At 46.2% G+C, this 22,377-nt stretch overlaps 1 protein-coding gene across 4 annotated transcripts in view; it reads right to left on the bottom strand.

Annotated features, from left to right (window-relative positions):
* The window catches only part of prex2 (phosphatidylinositol-3,4,5-trisphosphate-dependent Rac exchange factor 2), a 245,216-nt gene that overhangs the window by 81,380 nt on the left and 141,459 nt on the right, over nt 1-22,377 (bottom strand). For 3 of the 4 annotated variants that reach the window (XM_052504947.1, XM_052504945.1, XM_052504946.1), the window contains exons 26-29: nt 14,280-14,462; nt 13,630-13,724; nt 11,906-11,988; nt 3,998-4,088 (exon numbers count right to left, since the gene is read on the bottom strand). In XM_052504947.1, coding sequence (XP_052360907.1) covers nt 3,998-4,088; nt 11,906-11,988; nt 13,630-13,724; nt 14,280-14,462 — 452 coding nt within the window. Of the gene's footprint in view, nt 1-1,991; nt 2,125-3,997; nt 4,089-11,905; nt 11,989-13,629; nt 13,725-14,279; nt 14,463-22,377 lie in introns of those variants that run through there. The other variant, XM_052504948.1, reaches the window with a different exon arrangement.

The raw sequence follows: 22,377 nt of genomic DNA, 5'->3' as shown, positions 1-22,377 counted from the left end.
CAGAGGGATATGAGAGGAACAGAGAGAAGGGAAGGGTACAGAGGGATATGAGAGGAACAGAGAGAAGGGAAGGATACAGAGGGATATGAGAGGAACAGAGAGAAGGGAAGGATACAGAGGGATATGAGAGGAACAGAGAGAAGGGAAGGATACAGAGGGATATGAGAGGAACAGAGAGAAGGGAAGGGTACAGAGGGATATGAGAGGAACAGAGAGAAGGGAAGGATACAGAGGGATATGAGAGGAACAGAGAGAAGGGAAGGGATATAGAGGGAACAGAGAGAGGAACAGAGAGAAGGGAAGGATATAGAGGGATATGAGAGGAACAGAGAGAAGGGAAGGATACAGAGGGATATGAGAGGAACAGAGAGAAGGGAAGGATACAGAGGGATATGAGAGGAACAGAGAGAAGGGAAGGATACAGAGGGATATGAGAGGAACAGAGAGAAGGGAAGGATATAGAGGGATATGAGAGGAACAGAGAGAAGGGAAGGATATAGAGGGATATGAGAGGAACAGAGAGAAGGGAAGGGTACAGAGGGATATGAGAGGAACAGAGAGAAGGGTACAGAGGGATATGAGAGGAACAGAGAGAAGGGAAGGATGGAGGGAGGGAGAGAGAGTGCGAAAGAGGAGGGCACAGAGGGAGTGGAATAGGAGAGATGAACAGAGGGGTGGAGGGCACGCATGCACACACATACAGGAAGTAGCAGCCCTGTGAGGGAGGCTGCAGTGTTTTCTGAGCAGGTCCTGTTTCCTCTCAAACTCTTTCTTTCCTTTGAGAGAAGGAGCGATGGATGGAGGGAGGGAGGGAGGGGGGATACTGGGTCTGGAGTCTCTCCAATGTTATCTTGCTTCTCCAAGCTCTAATAAGCACAGCTACACCCCAGCTAAAAACACTACAAAAACACTACAAAACCATACAAAAACAGTCCTTACAGGAAAAGGGAGGAGAAGAAAACATATATATACCACAATGCCAGAGAAAGGGATGCATGTAGAGAGGGAGGAGAAGAAAACAAATATATACCACCATGCCATAGAAAGGGATGCATGTGGAGAGGGAGGAGAAGAAAACATATATATACCACCATGCCAGAGAAAGGGATGCATGTGGAGAGGGAGGAGAAGAAAACATATATATACCACCATGCCAGAGAAAGGGATGCATGTGGAGAGGGAGGAGAAGAAAACATATATATACCACCATGCCAGAGAAAGGGATGCATGTGGAGAGGGAGGAGAAGAAAACATATATATACCACCATGCCAGAGAAAGGGATGCATGTGGAGAGGGAGAAGAAAACATATATATACCACCATGCCAGAGAAAGGGATGCATGTGGAGAGGGAGGAGAAGAAAACATATATATATATACCACCATGCCAGAGAAAGGGATGCATGTGGAGAGGGAGGAGAAGAAAACATATATATATACCACCATGCCAGAGAAAGGGATGCATGTGGAGAGGGAGGAGAAGAAAACATATATATACCACCATGCCAGAGAAATGGATGCATGTGGAGAGGGAGGAGAAGAAAACATATATATACCACCATGCCAGAGAAAGGGATGCATGTGGAGAGGGAGGAGAAGAAAACATATATATACCACCATGCCATAGAAAGGGATGCATGTGGAGAGGGAGGAGAAGAAAACATATATATACCACAATGCCAGAGAAGGGGATGCATGTGGAGAGGGAGGAGAAGAAAACATATATATACCACCATGCCAGAGAAAGGGATGCATGTGGAGAGGGAGGAGAAGAAAACATATATATATATACCACCATGCCAGAGAAAGGGATGCATGTAGAGAGGGAGGAGAAGAAAACATATATATACCACCATGCCAGAGAAAGGGATGCATGTGGAGAGGGAGGGGACGGAACGGAGGGAGGAGAAGAAAGGATGGAGTTTTTCCTCCCATTGAAAGGCAAACATCCCCAGAGTGTTCTTTTTTTCCTTCTGTATTTCATCCGTCGACCAAACCCATCTGGTTCCAGGAGGCTAGGGTCGGGCCTGTTTGGTTCTCGGCGAAGTATTGACAGTATGACCCCAGCTGTATGTAAGAGACAACCCTCCGTCTTCACCGGGCAGTCCTCGTCAAAAGTAGTGCACTACAAAGTTAATAAGGTGCACACTGAAAGACAACCCCTCGGTCTTTACCTTGTTGTCCTCGTCAAAAGTAATGCACTACAAAGTTAATAAGGTGCACACTGAAAGACAACCCCTCTGTCTTCACCGGGCAGTCCTCGTCAAAAGTAGTGCACTACAAAGTTAATAAGGTGCACACTGAAAGACAACCCCTCGGTCTTTACCTTGTTGTCCTCGTCAAAAGTAATGCACTACAAAGTTAATAAGGTGCACACTGAAAGACAACCCCTCTGTCTTCACCGGGCAGTCCTCGTCAAAAGTAATGCACTACAAAGTTAATAAGGTGCACACTGAAAGACAACCCCTCTGTCTTCACCGGGCAGTCCTCGTCAAAAGTAATGCACTACAAAGTTAATAAGGTGCACACTGAAAGACAACCCCTCGGTCTTTACCTTGTAGTCCTCGTCAAAAGTAATGCACTACAAAGTTAATAAGGTGCACACTGAAAGACAACCCCTCGGTCTTTACCTTGTAGTCCTCGTCAAAAGTAGTGCACTACAAAGTTAATAAGGTGCACACTGAAAGACAACCCCCCGGTCTTTACCTTGTAGTCCTCGTCAAAAGTAGTGCACTACAAAGTTAACAAGGTGCACACTGAAAGACAACCCCTCGGTCTTTACCTTGTAGTCCTCGTCAAAAGTAATGCACTACAAAGTTAATAAGGTGCACACTGAAAGACAACCCCTCGGTCTTTACCTTGTAGTCCTCGTCAAAAGTAGTGCACTACAAAGTTAATAAGGTGCACACTGAAAGACAACCCCCCGGTCTTTACCTTGTAGTCCTCGTCAAAAGTAATGCACTACAAAGTTAATAAGGTGCACACTGAAAGACAACCCCTCGGTCTTTACCTTGTAGTCCTCGTCAAAAGTAATGCACTACAAAGTTAATAAGGTGCACACTGAAAGACAACCCCTCCGTCTTCACCGGGCAGTCCTCGTCAAAAGTAGTGCACTACAAAGTTAATAAGGTGCACACTGAAAGACAACCCCTCGGTCTTTACCTTGTAGTCCTCGTCAAAAGTAGTGCACTACAAAGTTAATAAGGTGCACACTGAAAGACAACCCCTCGGTCTTTACCTTGTAGTCCTCGTCAAAAGTAATGCACTACAAAGTTAATAAGGTGCACACTGAAAGACAACCCCTCGGTCTTTACCTTGTAGTCCTCGTCAAAAGTAATGCACTACAAAGTTAATAAGGTGCACACTGAAAGACAACCCCTCGGTCTTTACCTTGTTGTCCTCGTCAAAAGTAATGCACTACAAAGTTAATAAGGTGCACACTGAAAGACAACCCCTCGGTCTTTACCTTGTTGTCCTCATCAAAGGTAATGCACTACAAAGTTAATAAGGTGCACACTGAAAGACAACCCCTCGGTCTTTACCTTGTAGTCCTCGTCAAAAGTAGTGCACTACAAAGTTAATAAGGTGCACACTGAAAGACAACCCCTCGGTCTTTACCTTGTTGTCCTCATCAAAGGTAATGCACTACAAAGTTAATAAGGTGCACACTGAAAGACAACCCCTCGGTCTTTACCTTGTAGTCCTCGTCAAAAGTAATGCACTACAAAGTTAATAAGGTGCACACTGAAAGACAACCCCTCGGTCTTTACCTTGTAGTCCTCGTCAAAAGTAATGCACTACAAAGTTAATAAGGTGCACACTGAAAGACAACCCCCCGGTCTTTACCTTGTAGTCCTCTTCAAAAGTAGTGCACTACAAAGTTAACAAGGTGCACACTGAAAGACAACCCCTCGGTCTTTACCTTGTAGTCCTCGTCAAAAGTAATGCACTACAAAGTTAATAAGGTGCACACTGAAAGACAACCCCTCGGTCTTTACCTTGTAGTCCTCGTCCAGGTGTGAAACACTTGGTCTGTTCAAAGGCTTTGGCCACCACCGCTCCCTTCAGCAGACTGGTGATGGACTCCACCTGAAGAGAGAGAGAGAGACAGACGAAGAGAGAGAGAGAGACAGAGACACAGTGAGACAGAGACAGAAACATACACTACTGATGAGATGTGTTCTGTTAGCAGGGGGTTGGGGGTTTGTGCTTGTGTATCGGTAATGGTGCTGTTCCAATTCTTTCTTCGTGATTTTAGGCAGTTCAATTCATGAAATCGAATGTAGTTACAGTGAAAAGTTTGGACACACCTACTCATTCAAGGGTTTTTCAGATTTAAAAAAAAAATGTCTACATTGTGGAATAAGAGTGAATACTAGCAAATAACACATTTGGAATCATGTAGTAAGCAAAAAAGTGTTAAACAAATCCAAATATATTTTAGATTCTTCAAAGTAGGCACCCTTTGCCTTTCCTTCTTAACGCGTTTGAGCCAATCAGTTGTGTTGTGACACGGTAGGAGCGGTATACAGAAGATCGCCCTATTTTGGTTACTACATGGCTCCATATGTGTTATTTCATAGTTTTGACGTCGTCACTAGTATTCGACAATGCAGAAAATAGTACAAATAAAGAAAAACCCTGGTGTCCAAACTTTTGACTTGTAATGGATGTACGTCAAAGTTAGAAATGTTGTGCTCACTGAATGGCGTGCCAGAACTGTCGAGAATGTATGACGTTATTGTGTGGGTCCAGTCGGTCTGAGGTTGTTGTGCTTGTTTAGTCTGTGTTTTTCATGTATTACTATTCCACCTCCTGTGAAATGGCTGGCTGGGTGCATTTACATCTATGTTTTGAAAGCTTGAATCAGGGGAACTTAGTAGATAGTGTAGGATAGACATACACAAATCAAAATGACACCTGACCTTACCATGCCTCTCCTTTATCTGCTGATGCACGTGAACCTGACAACAGAAATACCATAGCGGCGGGCAGCCTAGTGGTTAGAGCGTTGGGCCAGTAACCGAAAGGTTGCTAGATCGAATCCCTGAGCTGACAAGGTAAAAGCCTGTTGTCCAGCCCCTGAACAAGGCAGTTAACCCACTGTTCCTAGGCCGTCATTGTAAATAAGAATTTGTTCTTAACTGACTTGCCAAGTGAAATAAAGGTTAAATAAAAATGTAATAAATGAATATATCAAAGGGAAAAACTATCCGGACCGGTTTAGCACAACAGGAAGGAGAGGCATGTTATCATTTAATTTTGCTGAAATGAAACTGAAGTGAAAAGACATCATCCGACCCGGAGACAAACTCTCACCTGCTCTTAAGAAATCTCTGGGCACACAACAACGCTGTCTCCTGAGGGTCTCTTATTAATTAGAGAACAGAAGAGTCAACACCAGAACACACAGGTGAGGAGACAGAAAGATTTACCTGGACAAAGTCTCCATGGTTGGTTCTTGGTATCAAAAAGGATTGGCGTATTTTTTAACTGTACAAGAATTCCCCTTCCCTTGAATTGAATATGTAAACCTGCTTGACAACTTTAGACCCTTTCCAGCCATTTCTTACTTTTTCCAAGTATAACTCCAGTAACGTACACACTTAACCCTAAAAGCGCCAAAAAGGAACACATTCTGATTTTCTTTTTTTATCCTTCCGAAATTTCAGGACGTTTTCAAGCCAGTAGTTACCAACAATTTTTTTTTTTTTTTTTTTTAAATACATGATTTCTGTGTTAATATGGAGGAATAAACTATTATTTTGTTGTCTACTAAACTGGCACAGAGATTAGATGCATGTACACTGAAAATATCTAGGTATGGAGCCACTCCAGATTTGACCCATGGAAGGCGTGGCAGCCACGAGAACAAAGAAATCAAACATGTAAATATATATTTAACTTCCTGTCAATGTCTATTTACCAAGTTGAGAGTCTCATCTTTCAGGTGCAAATGGCACCGAGTTGATAGCTCATAGAATAAAACATTTAGAGCTTAAAGTCTGATGGCACCAGCGCCCATATTGCCTACAGATTATCCCCCATATCAGTGGCCATTTTAGGCCATACAGCTATGACAGATGAGCTCAATCGCCAATTTCTCAGTATCACAGAAACACAACATTTTGAATGAATAACTGACAAATGTTCCTAACTAGTGACTACGGATAATATGTATTTTAAAAAATCTGTTCAAAATGTGAAAACCATACAAAAACATTTTGAAACATCAAGTTTAAGGATAAATGTGTGATTTAAAAAAAATACATGCATATTTTGGGGAGTTTAAACCATGTGTTATTGCCTGACTGTGTCTCTTTGCAACCAATACCAATTTGCAATAAAAACAATGGCCCCCGTTGGCCCTTTTATGCCAAAAATATGTTGTCACTTTTAGGGTTAAAGCAACAGACAAAAAAAGTGATTTTGTATAATCACAAAACTTGTGCCACATAATCGGGACACCTGCACCACCTATTGAAATGTGCCTTCTGTTAGGTAAATCACATGATAAATGAGGTGCTTTAGGAGGCTTGAGGGGGTCTTCAAAGCTGAATATGTCAATTCATACAGTTTTATTGACATTCGGCTAATGCCATGTTTCATGGTCTCCGTCTAGATATGGCCCCCTGCAGCAGTATCCTGTCAGAAGAGCAGTTTGTGTGCTCTATATGTCTGGATGTGTTCACAAAGCCGGTCTATTTTTTAATTTTTCATTTATTATTATTGGTTTTTTTTAACCTTTATTTAACTAGGCAAGTCAGTTAAAGAACAAATTCTTATTTTCAATGACGGCCTAGGAACAGTGGGTTAACTGCCTTGTTCAGGGGCAGAATGACAGCTTTTTACCTTGTCAGCTCGGGGATTTGATCTAGCAACCTTTCGGTTACTGGCCCAACGCTCCAACCACTAGGCTGCCTGCCGCCCCAAATACCGGTATTGATGCACAGACCGGTTTGGGTTGTTACTTTACTTTCTATAACGGTATTTGAATGTTTGGTTTGTTAAATGTAGTATGCCGTGTGTAACGTCCATTTTCACAGTTTATACACCTCTACTTGAGTCATCCCTTCCCACCTACACCAGCATGTTGTCTGTGCAACAGGATCTTCTAAATCAGAGAGGAATAGGCGAAACAGGAATATGTTGGCTACATGAAGAAACATTTAACGTAGCCAAAAATTACAGGGTCCCATACAGTGGAGGCAGAACGACAGATTTGTAACTTGTCAGCTCGGGGATTTGAACTTGCAACCTTTCGGGTACTAGTCCAACACTCTAACCACTAGGTGGACACAACTTCTGCAAGGCTTGCATCAGCGGATACTGCGATAGCACTGGACTGTGCCATTGTCCACTCCGTAAAACAGATTTTGGTCAGAGACCAGATCTCTTTAATTTCTGAGATGACTGCTCAGTTCAGGCAGGCAGTTCAAGTAAAAGCTGCTGAGCCGGGACAAGTGCCCTGTGACGTCTGCACTGGGACGAAGCTCAAGGCTCTGAAATCCTGCCCGGTGTGTCTGACCTCTTACCGCGAAACTCACCTGCAGCCTGCATCAGGTAGCCGCAGCCTTAAAGAGACACCAGCTGATCGACCCCCGTGCAGAACCCGGAAGACAGGATGTGCAAGAAGCACGACAGACTCCTTGGAGCTGTTCTGTAGGACTGACCAGATGTGTGTGTGCCAGTTCTACACCGAGGCAGACCACAAGAGTCACCCCATTGTCCCTCTAGAGGAAGAGTATGGGGAGAGGAAGGAGGAAGACGGAGGCACAGGTGCAGCAGATAATCCAGGAGCGACAACAGAATGTTCAGGAGATTAACGAGTCCTTAGAGCTCAGCAAGAGAGACGCGGAGAGAGAGAGAGAGAGAGAGAGATAGGAGACAGCGTGCAGATGCAGCTCTTCACTGATCTGATGGATCTCATTAAGGGAAGTCAGGCCCAGCTCATTGAGGTGATTGAGGGGAAGCAGACTGCAGCAGAGAGGCAGGGTAAATGGTTCATTAGAGAGCTGGAGCAGGAAATCACTGTGCTACTGACGGGAAGCACTGAGCTGAAGCAGCCGTCGTGCACCGAGGACTGGTCTAAGATCAGTGTCGATAGCCAGGTGTGTGAGGGAGAGATTAAGAGAGAGCAGATGGAGAAAGACTGTGTCCCAGCTGCAGGAGAAACCGATGAGCGAACTGTAAGACGTAGCGTGATGCTGAGCTGAAGGGTATGTAGCAGTATGAAGTGGACCCTAGACCCTAAAACAGCACATCCCAATCTTACCATCTCTAAGGATGGTAAACCATTGGAGCATGGAAGCAAAACAAAGGAATGTTTATGACTACCCAGGGAGGTTTGGTAATGCTACTTGTGTCCTTGGCAAAGAGGGCTTCTCCTCAGGGAGATTCTATTATGAGGTGCTAGTCAGGAATAAGACCAAGTGGCAGTTCGGAGTGTCCAGAGAGTCCCTCGGCAGGGTGGGTAAAGCTCCATTTAGCCTGGAAAATGGAGTCTGGACTGTGGGGCTGAGGTCTAGAAATGAGTACCAGGCTATCTCAAGCTCAATTGTCTGCCTCTCTCTAAGTAAGAAGCCCCAGAAGGTGGGGGTGTTGGTGGATTATGAGGGAGGGTCAGGTCTCCTTTTATGATGCAGCAGGGACAGGTATCCTTGCTTACAAGTGAGGACATATCTCCTTGTCATATCTACTCTTTCACTGGCTGCACCCTCACTGTGAAACTCTACCCATACTTCTGCCCCTTATAAAAAGGCTGAAAGCGCAGACCTGCTGGTCATTTCTTCTGTCACAGTCTGGGACAAAGACTCAGAACCAGACTCTGTCTGTTTGTCAGACACAGACTGAACTTTAACCTCCCAGTCAGATGATCGTTGTTCGATGATCATGGAGATTCCAGAATGAAATGAAATGTCATGAAATTGTTTTCTTTCTTTGTGCAAGAGGAAACACTGCACTGAAACACTGTACTGCACTTCCAGATACTGCACTTCCAGATACTGCACTTCCAGATACTGCACTTACAGATACTGCACTTACAGATACTGCACTTACAGATACTGCACTTCCAGATACTGCACTTCCAGATACTGCACTTCCAGATACTGCACTTATACACTTGGAGCAATGTTTGGAGCTATGGCACAAGGTCTGGGAAGAATTTTGGATTCTCTCAGAAATTTCAAAAGGGGGAGAAACATTTTTCACGGGGAGGGTCAGACAACCTCTTCGGACAGACAACTGTCCCTACAAATCACGAGTTTGGGTAGGTGGGGCTTAAAATGCGGGCGGGAATTGAGCTCGTGTTTTATCTACGGCAATAAGTGGATACAGCAGTGATGTCTCCGGTGACGCCGACTCATCCGTTCTACCCCAACTGACGCCGGACCTTCTACAGAGGTGTTAAGCCAGAAACACTGGAACATCGTGGGAGGCAACAAGTCTGTCTAGAGAGACTACACTTGTCCTGTACTGGACACACAGTCTTTGTATTGGAGATGGGAGGAGAAAATACTATTTGGGTTGGGGGAAGGGGGTCTTTTGATGTATCCGATATGTCTGATGATCTCTATAATATATTCAATATGCTGGATCTCTGTGTCACTTTTTTAAAGTTTCCTTTTTTTTAACCCCCTTTTTCTCCCCAATTTCGTGGTATCCAATTGTTAGTAATTACTATCTTGTCTCATCGCTACAACTCCCGTACGTGCTTGGGAGAGACGAAGGTCAAAAGCCATGCGTCCTCCGAAACACAACCCAACCAAGCCGCACTGCTTCTTAACACAGCGCGCATCCAACGCGGAAGCCAACCTCACCAATGTGTCGGAGGAAACATCGTGCACCTGGCGACCTGGTTAGCGCGCACTGCGCCCGGCCCGCCACAGGAGTCACTGGTGTGCGATGAGACAAGGATATCCCTACCGGCCAAACCCTCCCTAACCCGGACGACGCTAGGCCAATTGTGCGTCGCCCCACGGACCTCCCGGTCGCAAACCCAGAGTCTCTGGTGGCACAGCATGCGCTGCGATGCAGTGCCCTAGACAGATACGTTACTGCCCATGGATGGAGACAGATACGTTACTGCCCATGGATGGAGACAGATACGTTATTGCCCATGGATGGAGACAGATACGTTATTGCCCATGGATGGAGACAGATACGTTACTGCCCATGGATGGAGACAGATACGTTATTGCCCATGGATGGAGACAGATACGTTACTGCCCATGGATGAAGACAGATACGTTACTGCCCATGGATGGAGACAGATACGTTACTGCCCATGGATGGAGACAGATACGTTACTGCCCATGGATGGAGACAGATACGTTACTGCCCATGGATGGAGACAGATACGTTACTGCCCATGGATGGAGACAGATACGTTACTGCCCATGGATGGAGACAGATACGTTACTGCCCATGGATGGAGACAGATACGTTACTGCCCATGGATGGAGACAGATACGTTACTGCCCATGGATGGAGACAGATAAGTTACTGCCCATGGATGGAGACAGATACGTTATTGCCCATGGATGGAGACAGATAAGTTACTGCCCATGGATGGAGACAGATACGTTACTGCCCATGGATGGAGACAGATACGTTACTGCCCATGGATGGAGACAGATACGTTACTGCCCATGGATGGAGACAGATACGTTACTGCCCATGGATGGAGACAGATACGTTACTGCCCATGGATGGAGACAGATACGTTACTGCCCATGGATGGAGACAGATACGTTACTGCCCATGGATGGAGACAGATACGTTACTGCCCATGGATGGAGACAGATACGTTACTGCCCATGGATGGAGACAGATACGTTACTGCCCATGGATGGAGACAGATACGTTACTGCCCATGGATGGAGACAGATACGTTACTGCCCATAGATGGAGACAGATACGTTACTGCCCATGGATGGAGACAGATACGTTACTGCCCATGGATGGAGACAGATACGTTACTGCCCATGGATGGAGACAGATACGTTACTGCCCATGGATGGAGACAGATACGTTACTGCCCATGGATGGAGACAGATACGTTACTGCCCATGGATGGAGACAGATACGTTACTGCCCATGGATGGAGACAGATACGTTACTGCCCATGGATGGAGACAGATACGTTACTGCCCATGGATGGAGACAGATACGTTACTGCCCATGGATGGAGACAGATACGTTACTGCCCATGGATGGAGACAGATACGTTCAACGGGCTCTTTCAACCCAGTGGAAACGTCTCCCAGGAGTGTTTGTGCGTGGTGGGGAGAGTGTGTGTCAAAGGGGCCATGCTATCATACTCCCCAGAGTGCGAGAGAGGTTAGGGGTCAAGGTTAGGCTACCCTGATGTTTGTGGACCAGTGGTTGGGTGGGCCGGCCCGCCAGACATGTGATAGTAAATCAACAGAGGTGATAGGTCAGAAGGAAAAAAACTAAATATCCCAGGAAACCACAAACATGAGATCTAAGAAACCAAAACAACATCTCATACCCATAAGGATTTCTAGGAAGTCAGGGAAGGAGGACGTAGCCTTAGCAACGGCAGATTCATTTGATTTACGAAATCTAATTCCAGTAGGCAACAAGTGGGGCTGATGTCAAACAGTACAATAAACCTGCGTCCCAAAAGGAAACATATTCCCTCTATAGCGTACTACTTATGACCATGTTCCATAGGGAATAGGGTGCAATTTGAGAGGCAAATGTATTATTGTATTGCACTATACGACATTGTCCAATGTCCACTGATTTTATTTACTTCACAATTTGAAATGTTACACCTCTCCCTTGTGTCCATAATCTGTAGTAGCAATGAGTCTGTTAACAGTACCACCGCCATGGGACGATGCCCACTGGGATTTGTTATAGGGCTCAGTTCCCACCTGGCTGAAGAGATGCTCCAGAAAGCTGTGTAGTTTCTTCTGCTTATCATGAGATATCCATACACTGGCAGGCATCTCGTCTCCTATAGGACAACATTTATAATCATCAGTCAGCATTAGACGCAGACGCACACACAGACACACACACACACACACACACGCAGACACACACACGCAGACACACACACGCAGCCCTGTGTCCAGTCCAATCGCCTGTCTGTGTCCATCTGTCTGTCAGATCTCGGTCACAGCTGTAAAGATCCTGCCAAAACCACCTCCATGCTAAATTCATAGCCATCATATGCTAATTGCTAAGTGAGGGCCTGTAAACCACAATGACAGTGTGCGTGTGTGTATGTGTGTGTGTGTGTGTGTGTGTGTATGAGTTAGTGCGTGTGTGATAGCTCTCTGGCAGACAGCAGACAGATACAGGGATCAATATTTGACTTTTTTCCCTTATAGAAAAAACAAATTATTTCACATGTGGAAAATCACATGAATTCACACACAATTTCACATGTGAAATCATGTGAAATCATGTGAAAACATGTGTTTTTGCAACACTTCATGTGTTTTCTTTGTAAGGGTTGACACAGCTGTGGGTTGACCCAGCCAAACGCCTGCCATACCCAATCATACTAATCCACAGGCTTTCCGTTCACATGGGTTGCACCCCAAATGGCACCCCTATTCCCTATATAGTGCACTACTTTCGACCAGGGACCATGCGGCTCTGGTCAAAAGTAGTGCACTATGTAGGGAATAGGGCGCCAGTTGGGACACACATTAGATTCAAAGCCATAATCATGTAGCCAGGTCATAATCAAGTCCTGTCAGTCAGATGTGTGTTATTATGCCTTGTGGTTGAATAGGGAAAATGGAACAAGTATTGTGCTGTCTAAAGTAGGCCTTGAACTTGTGTCCTGTATAGTAAATAGTACGTATCATGTGTGGCGTTATTGTATAGGACTACTGTGGACAGAGGGAAGAAAAGGATGTGTGTTCTGTTCTGTTCTGTTCATTGAGCTGGGTTCAAACTTGGTTGAAGTTCATTTCAAGCTTGCTCTTTTGTTTACATGATTATGGAAGATGAAGTTGGGTGCAAATACCCAAAAGGGCCACTAGACAAATAACATAAATCCTTGAAAGTTAACAAAATTCTGTTAGTTTACTGGTAAACTTTGAAAGTCTCCAGTAATATACCCTCGATTTGCAACCCTAATCCTGAATGGTGTTACTACTGTGGGCAGACAGGTGAGGCATTTGCAGTATACTTTGGTCATTTATAACATTACAATTAGTCTGTGTAAATCATTCACGTGTGTTATGTAATTTATATCTGTGGTGTGCGTGTGTGTGTGTGTGTGTGTGTGTGTGTGTGTGTGGGGGGTTGACTTGGATCACAGGGTTCTGCATCTGGAGTCTGTGTGTATGTGACTGCATGTACTAGTTACCTGAGTCCATCTCATCAAAGTGTGTGTGTGTGTGTAGTGGTTACCTAAGTCCATCTCATCAAAGTGTGTGTGTGTGTAGTGGTTACCTAAGTCCATCTCATCCAAGTGTGTGTGTGTGTGTGTAGTGGTTACCTAAGTCCATCTCATCAAAGTGTGTGTGTGTGTGTGTGTGGTGGTTACCTGAGTCCATCTCATCAAAGTGTGTGTGTGTGTGTAGTGGTTACCTAAGTCCATCTCATCAAAGTGTGTGTGTGTGTGTGTCGTGGTTACCTGAGTCCATCTCATCACTGTGAACATAGGAGCTGCAGTGGCTGCTACAGATACTGGTGAAGGAAGCTATGGAGTTCCTGTTGCTGTTACAGTCACTGAAGAGAGACACAGAGAAAAACATGTTCCAGCAGCCCGTAGAAACACTATTTACTGCCCTCTAATACTAAAAACTGGTTACTGTCAATCTTTCTGGCGTCGTCCCAAATGGCACCCTATACCCTATGGACCTTGGTTAAAAGTAGAATACTTTGTGTTATGATATGGGGGGGGGGGGTTAGGGTTAGGACATAGACTAACACACTATGCGACACTACCACACTCCATTCCCCCAGGGGGCAGCAGCAACCTTGTCCCAGTGCTGAGCCTGCTTGATAAGCACGTCGGGTGCTGCCCATTAAGGTGATCAGTCAGAGTACCAGTTTGGAGAGCCGTGAGGCTGCTGGTGGGTTTATTTTGGAGACACCATCTGAATGGAGAGGTCAAGACAAAGAGGTCAAGAAGGATCTAGACCTTCCTAACAGGTGCCATTTGGGGTGCAGCCTTTATGTTGCTGTTAGTCACAAGAACAACAGAGGGAGAAATGTCACCAACAGGCTAATTGGCTACCAACTATATTCTCTCGCTCCATCCCTCCCTCTCTTGGTCATTACCTGTAGGAGTCTCTGTTGCTGATGGTGTCGTGTCCTGAGTCCTCCTGTTCGTCTCCGGCAACGTTGAAACACACCTTCTTTCCGTTCTTCTCTCCTCCTCGCTCTCCTTCGCTCTCCGCTGAGATGTAACTCTCTGGGGTCTTCATGTCTGAGGCAGGGGGGAGGGTGATGGAGGAGAGGAGGCTGGGAGAGAGAGAGAGAGAGAGAGAGAGAGAGAGAGAGAGGGAAGGAGAGAGAGACCCGAGAGAGAAAATGCAGGTTATTGAAAGTAGTCACACTCTACAGCCTTCCTGTAGCAGTCAAAAATAACCATCACCAACTAACCAGGCAGGAGAACATGACCACGAACATGACTGCCCTCCTCCAACCTTAATATCCTCTCAAAAGTGCAATGTCAAGTTGACTTTACACCGAAAACATGCCTCGTGGTGAAAGAACACAGCGTTTAAAGTCATCAAGATGTGTGTGTTTGTGTGTGTGTGTGTGTGTGTGTATATGTGTAATTGCATATGTTAAGACATGTGAGCGAGTGAATGTGTCCGCACTTGCATGTGTGTGGAGGCCGATCATCGAATGTGTGTGCGTGCGCACGCATCACTCACACACCCACTGACAGTGAGAGCCAAACAAAGCTCCAACCTGTTTGTGCTAGTCTTCATCACAACAACGCCAGCAGGCCAGAGGTCCTCCAAATATCAATAACTTCAAACATGCACAGCCAGCTGCGTCAACAGCCTAAACTCAACACACACCAGCCCCTCAACTCAGCCTCTCGCTCTGCATGCCTGGGTTCTATCAGGGGCTTTGTGGAGGAAGAGGATCAGAGTGCGATTGTGCGTCCCAAATGGCACCCTGTTCCCTACATAGTAGTACACGATCGGGAATATTGTGCCATTCAGCATGCAGACCAGGATATTTTCACAGAACTGCAGCAACACATGGAGTCATTTAGAGCCATATTTCCAATAAATGCCAGGCTTGGACTTCCTGACTGGCCTATATACAGAAAAACACTAACACGCCATGTCTGTTTGCATTTCAGACTAATTCCATTCATGTCTGTCACTGCGTATATTTTCCGTTGTGTCACGTTTCAGGCTTTACTTGAGAATGTTTCATTTTGGCGGAGTTAACAGACTGCCCTCATGTCCTCTCACACCTCACATCACATGATAGATGATACAGGCTCTATCATTTCAAAAGTCCTGTCGTTTTCCCCTTTAATCCATCCCGACATCTATCCATTCAGAGAAGGAGCAACGGAGACCTGCCATCATTAAATCCCACTCCAGATCCCACAACAATGCCCCTCTAGAATGCAGTGGCATTCCATTGCCATGGAGAAGGTTCCAGGCCCCGTGGTTGGCTGTTAGTATATAAGGAAGTGTAAGCAGCTTAGGGCTTGTGTGCAGGGCATCAGGGGGAGCAGGGAGAAATGCAGTATTCAGACCCCTTCACGTTTTCCACATTTTGTGACAGCCTTATTCTAAAATGGATACTTTTTTTCCCTACTACACACAATAATTCATAATGACAAAGCAAAAACTTTTTTTCTCCTTCACATCTATGAATTATGAAAAAAATTAAAACAGAAATAGATTATTTACATAAGTATTCAGAACCTTTGCCAAGAGTCTCGAAAATGAGCTCAGGTGCATCCTGTTTCCATTGATCATCCTTGAGGTGTTTATACAACTTGATTGGCGTCCACCTGTGGTAAATTCAATTGATTGGACATGATTTGGAAAGGCACACACCTGTCTATATAAGGTCCCACAGTAGACAGTGCATGTCAGATCAAAAACAAAGCCATCCATAGAGCTCAGAGACATAATTGTGTCGAGGCACAGATATGGGGAATGTTATCAAAACAATTCTGCAGCACTGGAGGTTCCCAAGAACACAGTGGCCTCCATCATTCTTAACTGGAAGAAGTTAGGAACCCCCAACTCTTCCTAGATCTGGCCGCCCAGCCAAACTGAGCAATCGGGGGAGAGGGGCCTTGGTCAGGGAGTTGACCAAGAACCCAAGCTCCAGAGCTCCTCTGTGGAGAAGGGAAAAGCTTCCAGAATGACCACCATCTCTGCAGCACTCCACCAATCAGGACTTTATGGTAAAGTAGCCAGACGGAAGCCACTCCTCAGTAAAAGGCACATGACAGTCTGTTTGGAGTTTGCCAAAAGGCACCTAAATGACTCTCAGACCATGAGAAACAAGATTCTGTGGTCTGATGAAACCAAGATTGAACTCTTTGGCCTGAATGTCAAGTGTCACATCCGAAGGAAACCAGGCGCCACTCATCACCTGGCCAATACCATCCTGACAGTGAAGCATGGTGGTGGCAGCATCATTCTGTGGGGATGTTTTTCAGCGGCAGGGACTGGGAGAATAGTGAGGATCGAGGGAAAGATGAACAGAGCAAAGAACAGAGAGATCCTTGATGAAAACCTGCTCAAGAGCTCAGACTACTGTGAAGGTTCACCTTCCAACAGGACAACAACCCTAAGAACACAGCCAAGACAACGCAGGAGTGGCTTTGGGACTAGTCTCTGAATGTCCTTGAGTGGCCCAGCCAGAGCTCGGACTTGATCAAACATCTCTGGAGAGACCTGAAAATCAATGTGTAGCAACGTTCCCCATCAAACCTTACAGAGCTTGACAGGATCTGCAGAGAAGAATGGGAGCATTGGGGCATTGTCATGCTGAAAAAGGAAAGGGCCTTCCTCAAACTGTTGCCACAAAGTTGGAAGCACAGAAATGTCTAGAATGTCATTGTAAGCTGTAGCGTTAACTTTTACCAGGCAGTGATACAGCCCGACAGGATGCTCTCAATTGTGCATCTGTAAAAGTTTGTGAGGGTTTCTTTCTTCAGCCTCCTGAGGTTGAAGAGGTGCTGTTGCGCCTTCTTCACCACACATTGTCTGTGTGTGTGGACCATTTCAGTTAGTCAGTGATGTGTATGCCGAGGACCTTGAAAATGTCCACCTTCTCAACTGCGTTCCAGTCGAAGTGGATAGGGTGTTGCTCCCTCTGCTGTTTCCTGAAGTCCACGATCATCTCCTTTCTTTTGTTGACGTTGAGAAAGAGGTTATTTTCCTGGCACCACACTCTGAGCCCTCACCTCCTCCCTGTAGGCTGTCTCATCACTGTTGGCAAACTTGATGATTGAGTTTGAGACGTGCGTGGCCACGCAGTCAAGGGTGAACAGTACAGGAGGGAGCTGAGCACGGACCATTGTGGGGTCCCAGTGTTGAGGATAAGTGAAGCGGAGGTGTTGTTTCCTACCTTCACCACTGGACGGCGGCCTGTCAGGAAGTCCAGGACCCAGTTGCACATGGCGGGGTTCAGACCCAGGGCCTCGAGCTTAATGATGAGCTTGGAGGGTACTATGGTGTTGAATGCTGAGCTGTAGTCAATAAACAGCATTCTTACATAGGTATTCCTCTTGTACAGATAGGATAGGGCAGTGTACAGTGCGATGATGATTGCATCATCTGTGGATCTATTGGGGTGGTTAGCAAATTGCAGTGGGTCTAGGGTGTCAGGTAAGGTAGAGGTGATATGAACCTTGACTAGTCTCTCAAAGCACTTCATGGTGACAGAAGTGAGTGCTACGGGGCAATAGTCATTTAGTTCAGTTACCTTTGCTTTCTTGGATACAGGAACAAGGGTGAAGAATGAAGCATGTGGGGACAGCAGACTTGGATAGGGAGAGATTGTCTGTAGACCCTGCCACAAACATCTTGTGTCTGAGCTGTTGAATTGCGATTCCACTTTGTCTCTACACTGACGATTTGCCTGTTTGATTGCCTTACGAAGGGGAATAACTACACTGTTTGTATTCTGCCATATTCCCAGTAACCTTGCCATGGTTAAATGCAGTGGTTCGCTCTCTCAGTCTCCTATACACTTCCTGATAAACTCAGTCACCATATCAGTATATTCGTCAATGCTATTCTTAGAGGCTACCCGGAACATATCCCAGCCGGGTGATCAAAACAATCTTGAAGAGTGGATTCTGATTGGTCAGATCAGCATTGAATAGTCCTTAGCACAGGTATTTCCTGTGAGTTTCTGCCTATAGGAAGCGAGGAGCAAAATGGAGTCACGATCAGATTTTCCGAAGGGGGTGTGGGGGCGGGCCTTGTAGGCATCCCAGAAGCTGGAGTAGCAGTGGTCAAGTGTTTTAGCAGCGCAAGTACTACAGTCAATGTCCTGATAGAACTTCGGCAGCATTTTTCTACAATTTGCTTTGTAAAAATCGCCAGATACAATAAATGAGTCCTGTGGTTTCCAGTTTGCATTAAAGTCCAGTGAAGTTCTTTGAGGGCTGTGAGTGAGTTACTGCCGCTCTGATATCCAATAGTCCTTTTCAGCTGGGCTAATAAAATAATTCTGGGCTAATAATGTAAGAAATAATAGCTAGAAGCACTGCAGCCCTCTCTGTCGGCGCCATTTTCCATTTTTTTTGCTCCAGAATTGAATGGCGGTGAGCTTTACACTACTCCAGCGGACGCTTTGCATTAAGCATGGTGATCTTAGGATTGTGTGCGGCTGCTCTGCAACGGAAACCCATTTCATGAAGCTCTTGACGAACAGTTCTTGCGCTGACGTTGCTTCCAGAGGCAGTTTGGAACTCGGTAGTGAGTGTTGCAACCGAGGACAGACGATAACAGCACTTGTAGTTGACTGAGGCAGCTCTAGCAGGCCAGAAAGTTGATGAACGGACTTGTTGGAAAGGTGGCATGTTTAAAGTCAATAAATTCTTCAGTAAGGCCATTGTACTGCCAATGTTCGTCTATGGAGATTGCATGGCTGTGTGCTCAATTTCATACACCTGTCAACAATGGATGTGGCTGAAATAACTGAATCCACTACTTTGAAGGGGTGTCCACATACGTTTGTAAACATAGTGTATCAAGTTTCATGCAGATCGGTCATTCGCTGCTTAAACCACTAATAACAATGACAGGACCACAACACTGGGTCAGGGGCGGGATCGAGAGAGAGAGAGAGAGAGAGAGAGAGAGAGAGAGAGAGAGAGAGAGAGAGAGAGAGAGAGAGAGAGAGAGAGAGAGAGAGAGAGAGAGAGAGAGAGAGAGAGAGAGAGAGAGAGAGAGAGAGAGAGAGAGAGAGAGAGGGTCAGAGGCGGGATCGAGAGAGAGAGAGAGAGAGAGAGAGAGAGAGAGGAGAGAGAGAGAGAGAGAGAAAAGAGAGCGAAGAGAGAGAGAAAGGAGAGAAAAAAAGAGTGAGAAAGGAAAGAAACAGAAAGAGAGCGAGAGAGAAACAGAGGGAGAAACAGAGAGAGGAAACAGAAGGGAGAGAAGGAAAGAGAGCGACCAACTCTCAGAGCTCTCCCCTAAGACTGTCCTGAATAGCTTTATATACATACACCTTTAATTAAGCCCCTTGACAAGCTCTATCGGCTCAATAGGCATCAATCACCCGCACAAGATCGATAAGAGCATCTGCATTACAAAGCCTTTACCTCAGTCAGGTTCTTAACAGTGCATCAGCATGGTTTAATCAGAGAGGAAGTGAACATGTTAGAGTGGACAGATGTGAAGTACTGGAGCCGACTGGACCGGAGAGGTGGGATGCGTCCCAAATGGCACTCTATTCAATATACAGTGCCAGTCAAAAGTTTGGACACACCTACTCATTCAAGGGTTTTTCTTTATTTTTGACTATTTTCTACATTGAAGAATACTAGTCAAGGTTATCTGATGCAGCACTTCATCACTCTCCTTCTTGGTCTGGAGGTGTGTTGAGTCATTGTCCTGTTGAAAAACAAATGATAGTCCCACTAAGTGCAAACCAGATGGGCTGGCGTATCGCTGCAGAATGCTGTGGTAGTAGCCATGTGTGGCTTGAATTCTAAATAAATTACTGACCGTGTCACGAGCCAAGCACCCCCACACAATAACACCTCCTCCTCCATGCTTCACGGTGGGAACCACACATTCAGAGATCATCTGTTCACCTACTCTGCGTCTCACAAAGACCCGGCTGTTGGAACCAAAAATCTCAAATTTGGACTCAGACTTAAGGATAGATTTCCAACGCTCTAATGTCCATTGCTCAGCCCTATTGGTTGACTCAGCCCTATTGGTTGACCCAGCCCTATTGGTTGACCCGGCCCTATTGGTTGACTCGGCCCTATTGGTTGACCCAGCCCTATTGGTTGACCCGGCCCTATTGGTTGACTCGGCCCTATTCGTTGGCCCGGCCCTATTGGTTGACCCGGCCCTATTGGTTGACCCGGCCCTATTGGTTGACTCAGCCCTATTGGTTGACTCAGCCCTATTGGTTGACTCAGCCCTATTGGTTGGCCCAGCCCTATTGGTTGACTCAGCCCTATTGGTTGACTCAGCCCTATTGGTTGACTCAGCCCTATTGGTTGACTCAGCCCTATTGGTTGACTCCGCACCTATTGGTTGACCCAGCCCTATTGGTTGACTCAGCCCTATTGGTTGACTCAGCACCTATTGGTTGACTCCGCCCTATTGGTTGACGCAGCCCTATTGTTTGACCCAGCCCTATTGGTTGACCCAGCCCTACTGGTTAACCCAGCCCTATTGGTTGACCCAGCCCTATTGATTGACTCAGCCCTATTGGTTGACCCAGCCCTATTGGTTGACCCAGCCCTATTGGTTGACTCAGCCCTATTGGTTGACCCAGCCCTATTGGTTGACTCAGCCCTATTGGTTGACTCAGCCCTATTGGTTGACCCAGCCCTATTGGTTGACCCAGCCCTATTGGTTGACCCAGCCCTATTGGTTAACCCAGCCCTATTGGTTGACTCAGCCCTATTGGTTGACCCAGCCCTATTGGTTGACCCAGCCCTATTGGTTGACCCAGCCCTATTGGTTGACCCAGCCCTATTGGTTGACCCAGCCCTATTGGTTGACCCAGCCCTATTGGTTGACCCAGCCCTATTGGTTGACCCAGCCCTATTGGTTGACCCAGCCCTATTGGTTGACCCAGCCCTATTGGCCCTGGTCCAAATCAGTGTACTGTATATAAGGAACAGGGTGCCATTTGAGACAGACTTTGTTAGTGTTCTAATCTCTGGGATGAGAAATGGATGGACGTTTACCTGGTAGACGCAGGTGGGAGAGGAGGAGAGACGGGGGGATAGGGGGACATAAGTTAGGAGGAGAAAAGGTTGGAAGAGAGGGAACTGGGGCAGAAGAGAAAATAAACAACAGTGAAAATTACTAGGAGAGGAGGACTTGACGTGATGCAGGACGTGGGGAGAAGAGAGGAGAAGCGGTGGAGATATAAATCACGTCATCAGGCACGTCCTCGGACAGCTGTGGGACTCCATGTTCGGTGTCCTGATGCAAAAGGTCAAAGGCTGTGGTGCTTCGAAACGGTCAACGCCAAGGAACCACCGCCAATAAGTTGTGCAACTAATAATCCTTCCATGTCCGCTCTCTCTTTTCCCATTACTGAAACATCCCCATTCCCTCCAGTGAGGTTGGAAGTTGGAAATCCGTCTCCACTTTGGAGGGGGGAGGAAGGAAATGCTGATTGTGAAATAAAAGTAGCCTTTGTTCCAAATGTGAAAGCTTCAATTCATCAATACATGGTTACAGCACAAAAGACCGGAGACAAGGTCACGCACCACACAGTCACACACCACACAGTCACACACCACACAGTCACACACCACACAGTCACACACCACACAGTCACACACCACACAGTCACACACCACACAGTCACACACCACACAGTCACACACCACACAGTCACACACCACACAGTCACACACCACACAGTCACACACCACACAGAGACAGAGTGACAAGGTCAGTCACACACCACAGTCACACACCACACAGTCACACACCACACAGTCACACACCACACAGAGACAGAGTGACACGGTCAGTCACACACCACACAGAGACAGAGTGACAAGGTCAGTCACACACCACACAGTCACACACCACACAGTCACACACCACACAGTCACACACCACACAGAGACAGAGAGACAAGGTCAGTCACACACCACACAGTCACACACCACACAGTCACACACTACACAGTCACACACCACACAGTCACACTCCACACAGTCACACTC

This window comes from Oncorhynchus keta, chromosome 4, assembly GCF_023373465.1.
Source record: "Oncorhynchus keta strain PuntledgeMale-10-30-2019 chromosome 4, Oket_V2, whole genome shotgun sequence".
NCBI lineage: Eukaryota > Metazoa > Chordata > Actinopteri > Salmoniformes > Salmonidae > Oncorhynchus > Oncorhynchus keta.
The sequence above is the reverse complement of the archived record's forward strand: the minus strand, read 5'-3'. Positions and strand labels throughout refer to the sequence as shown.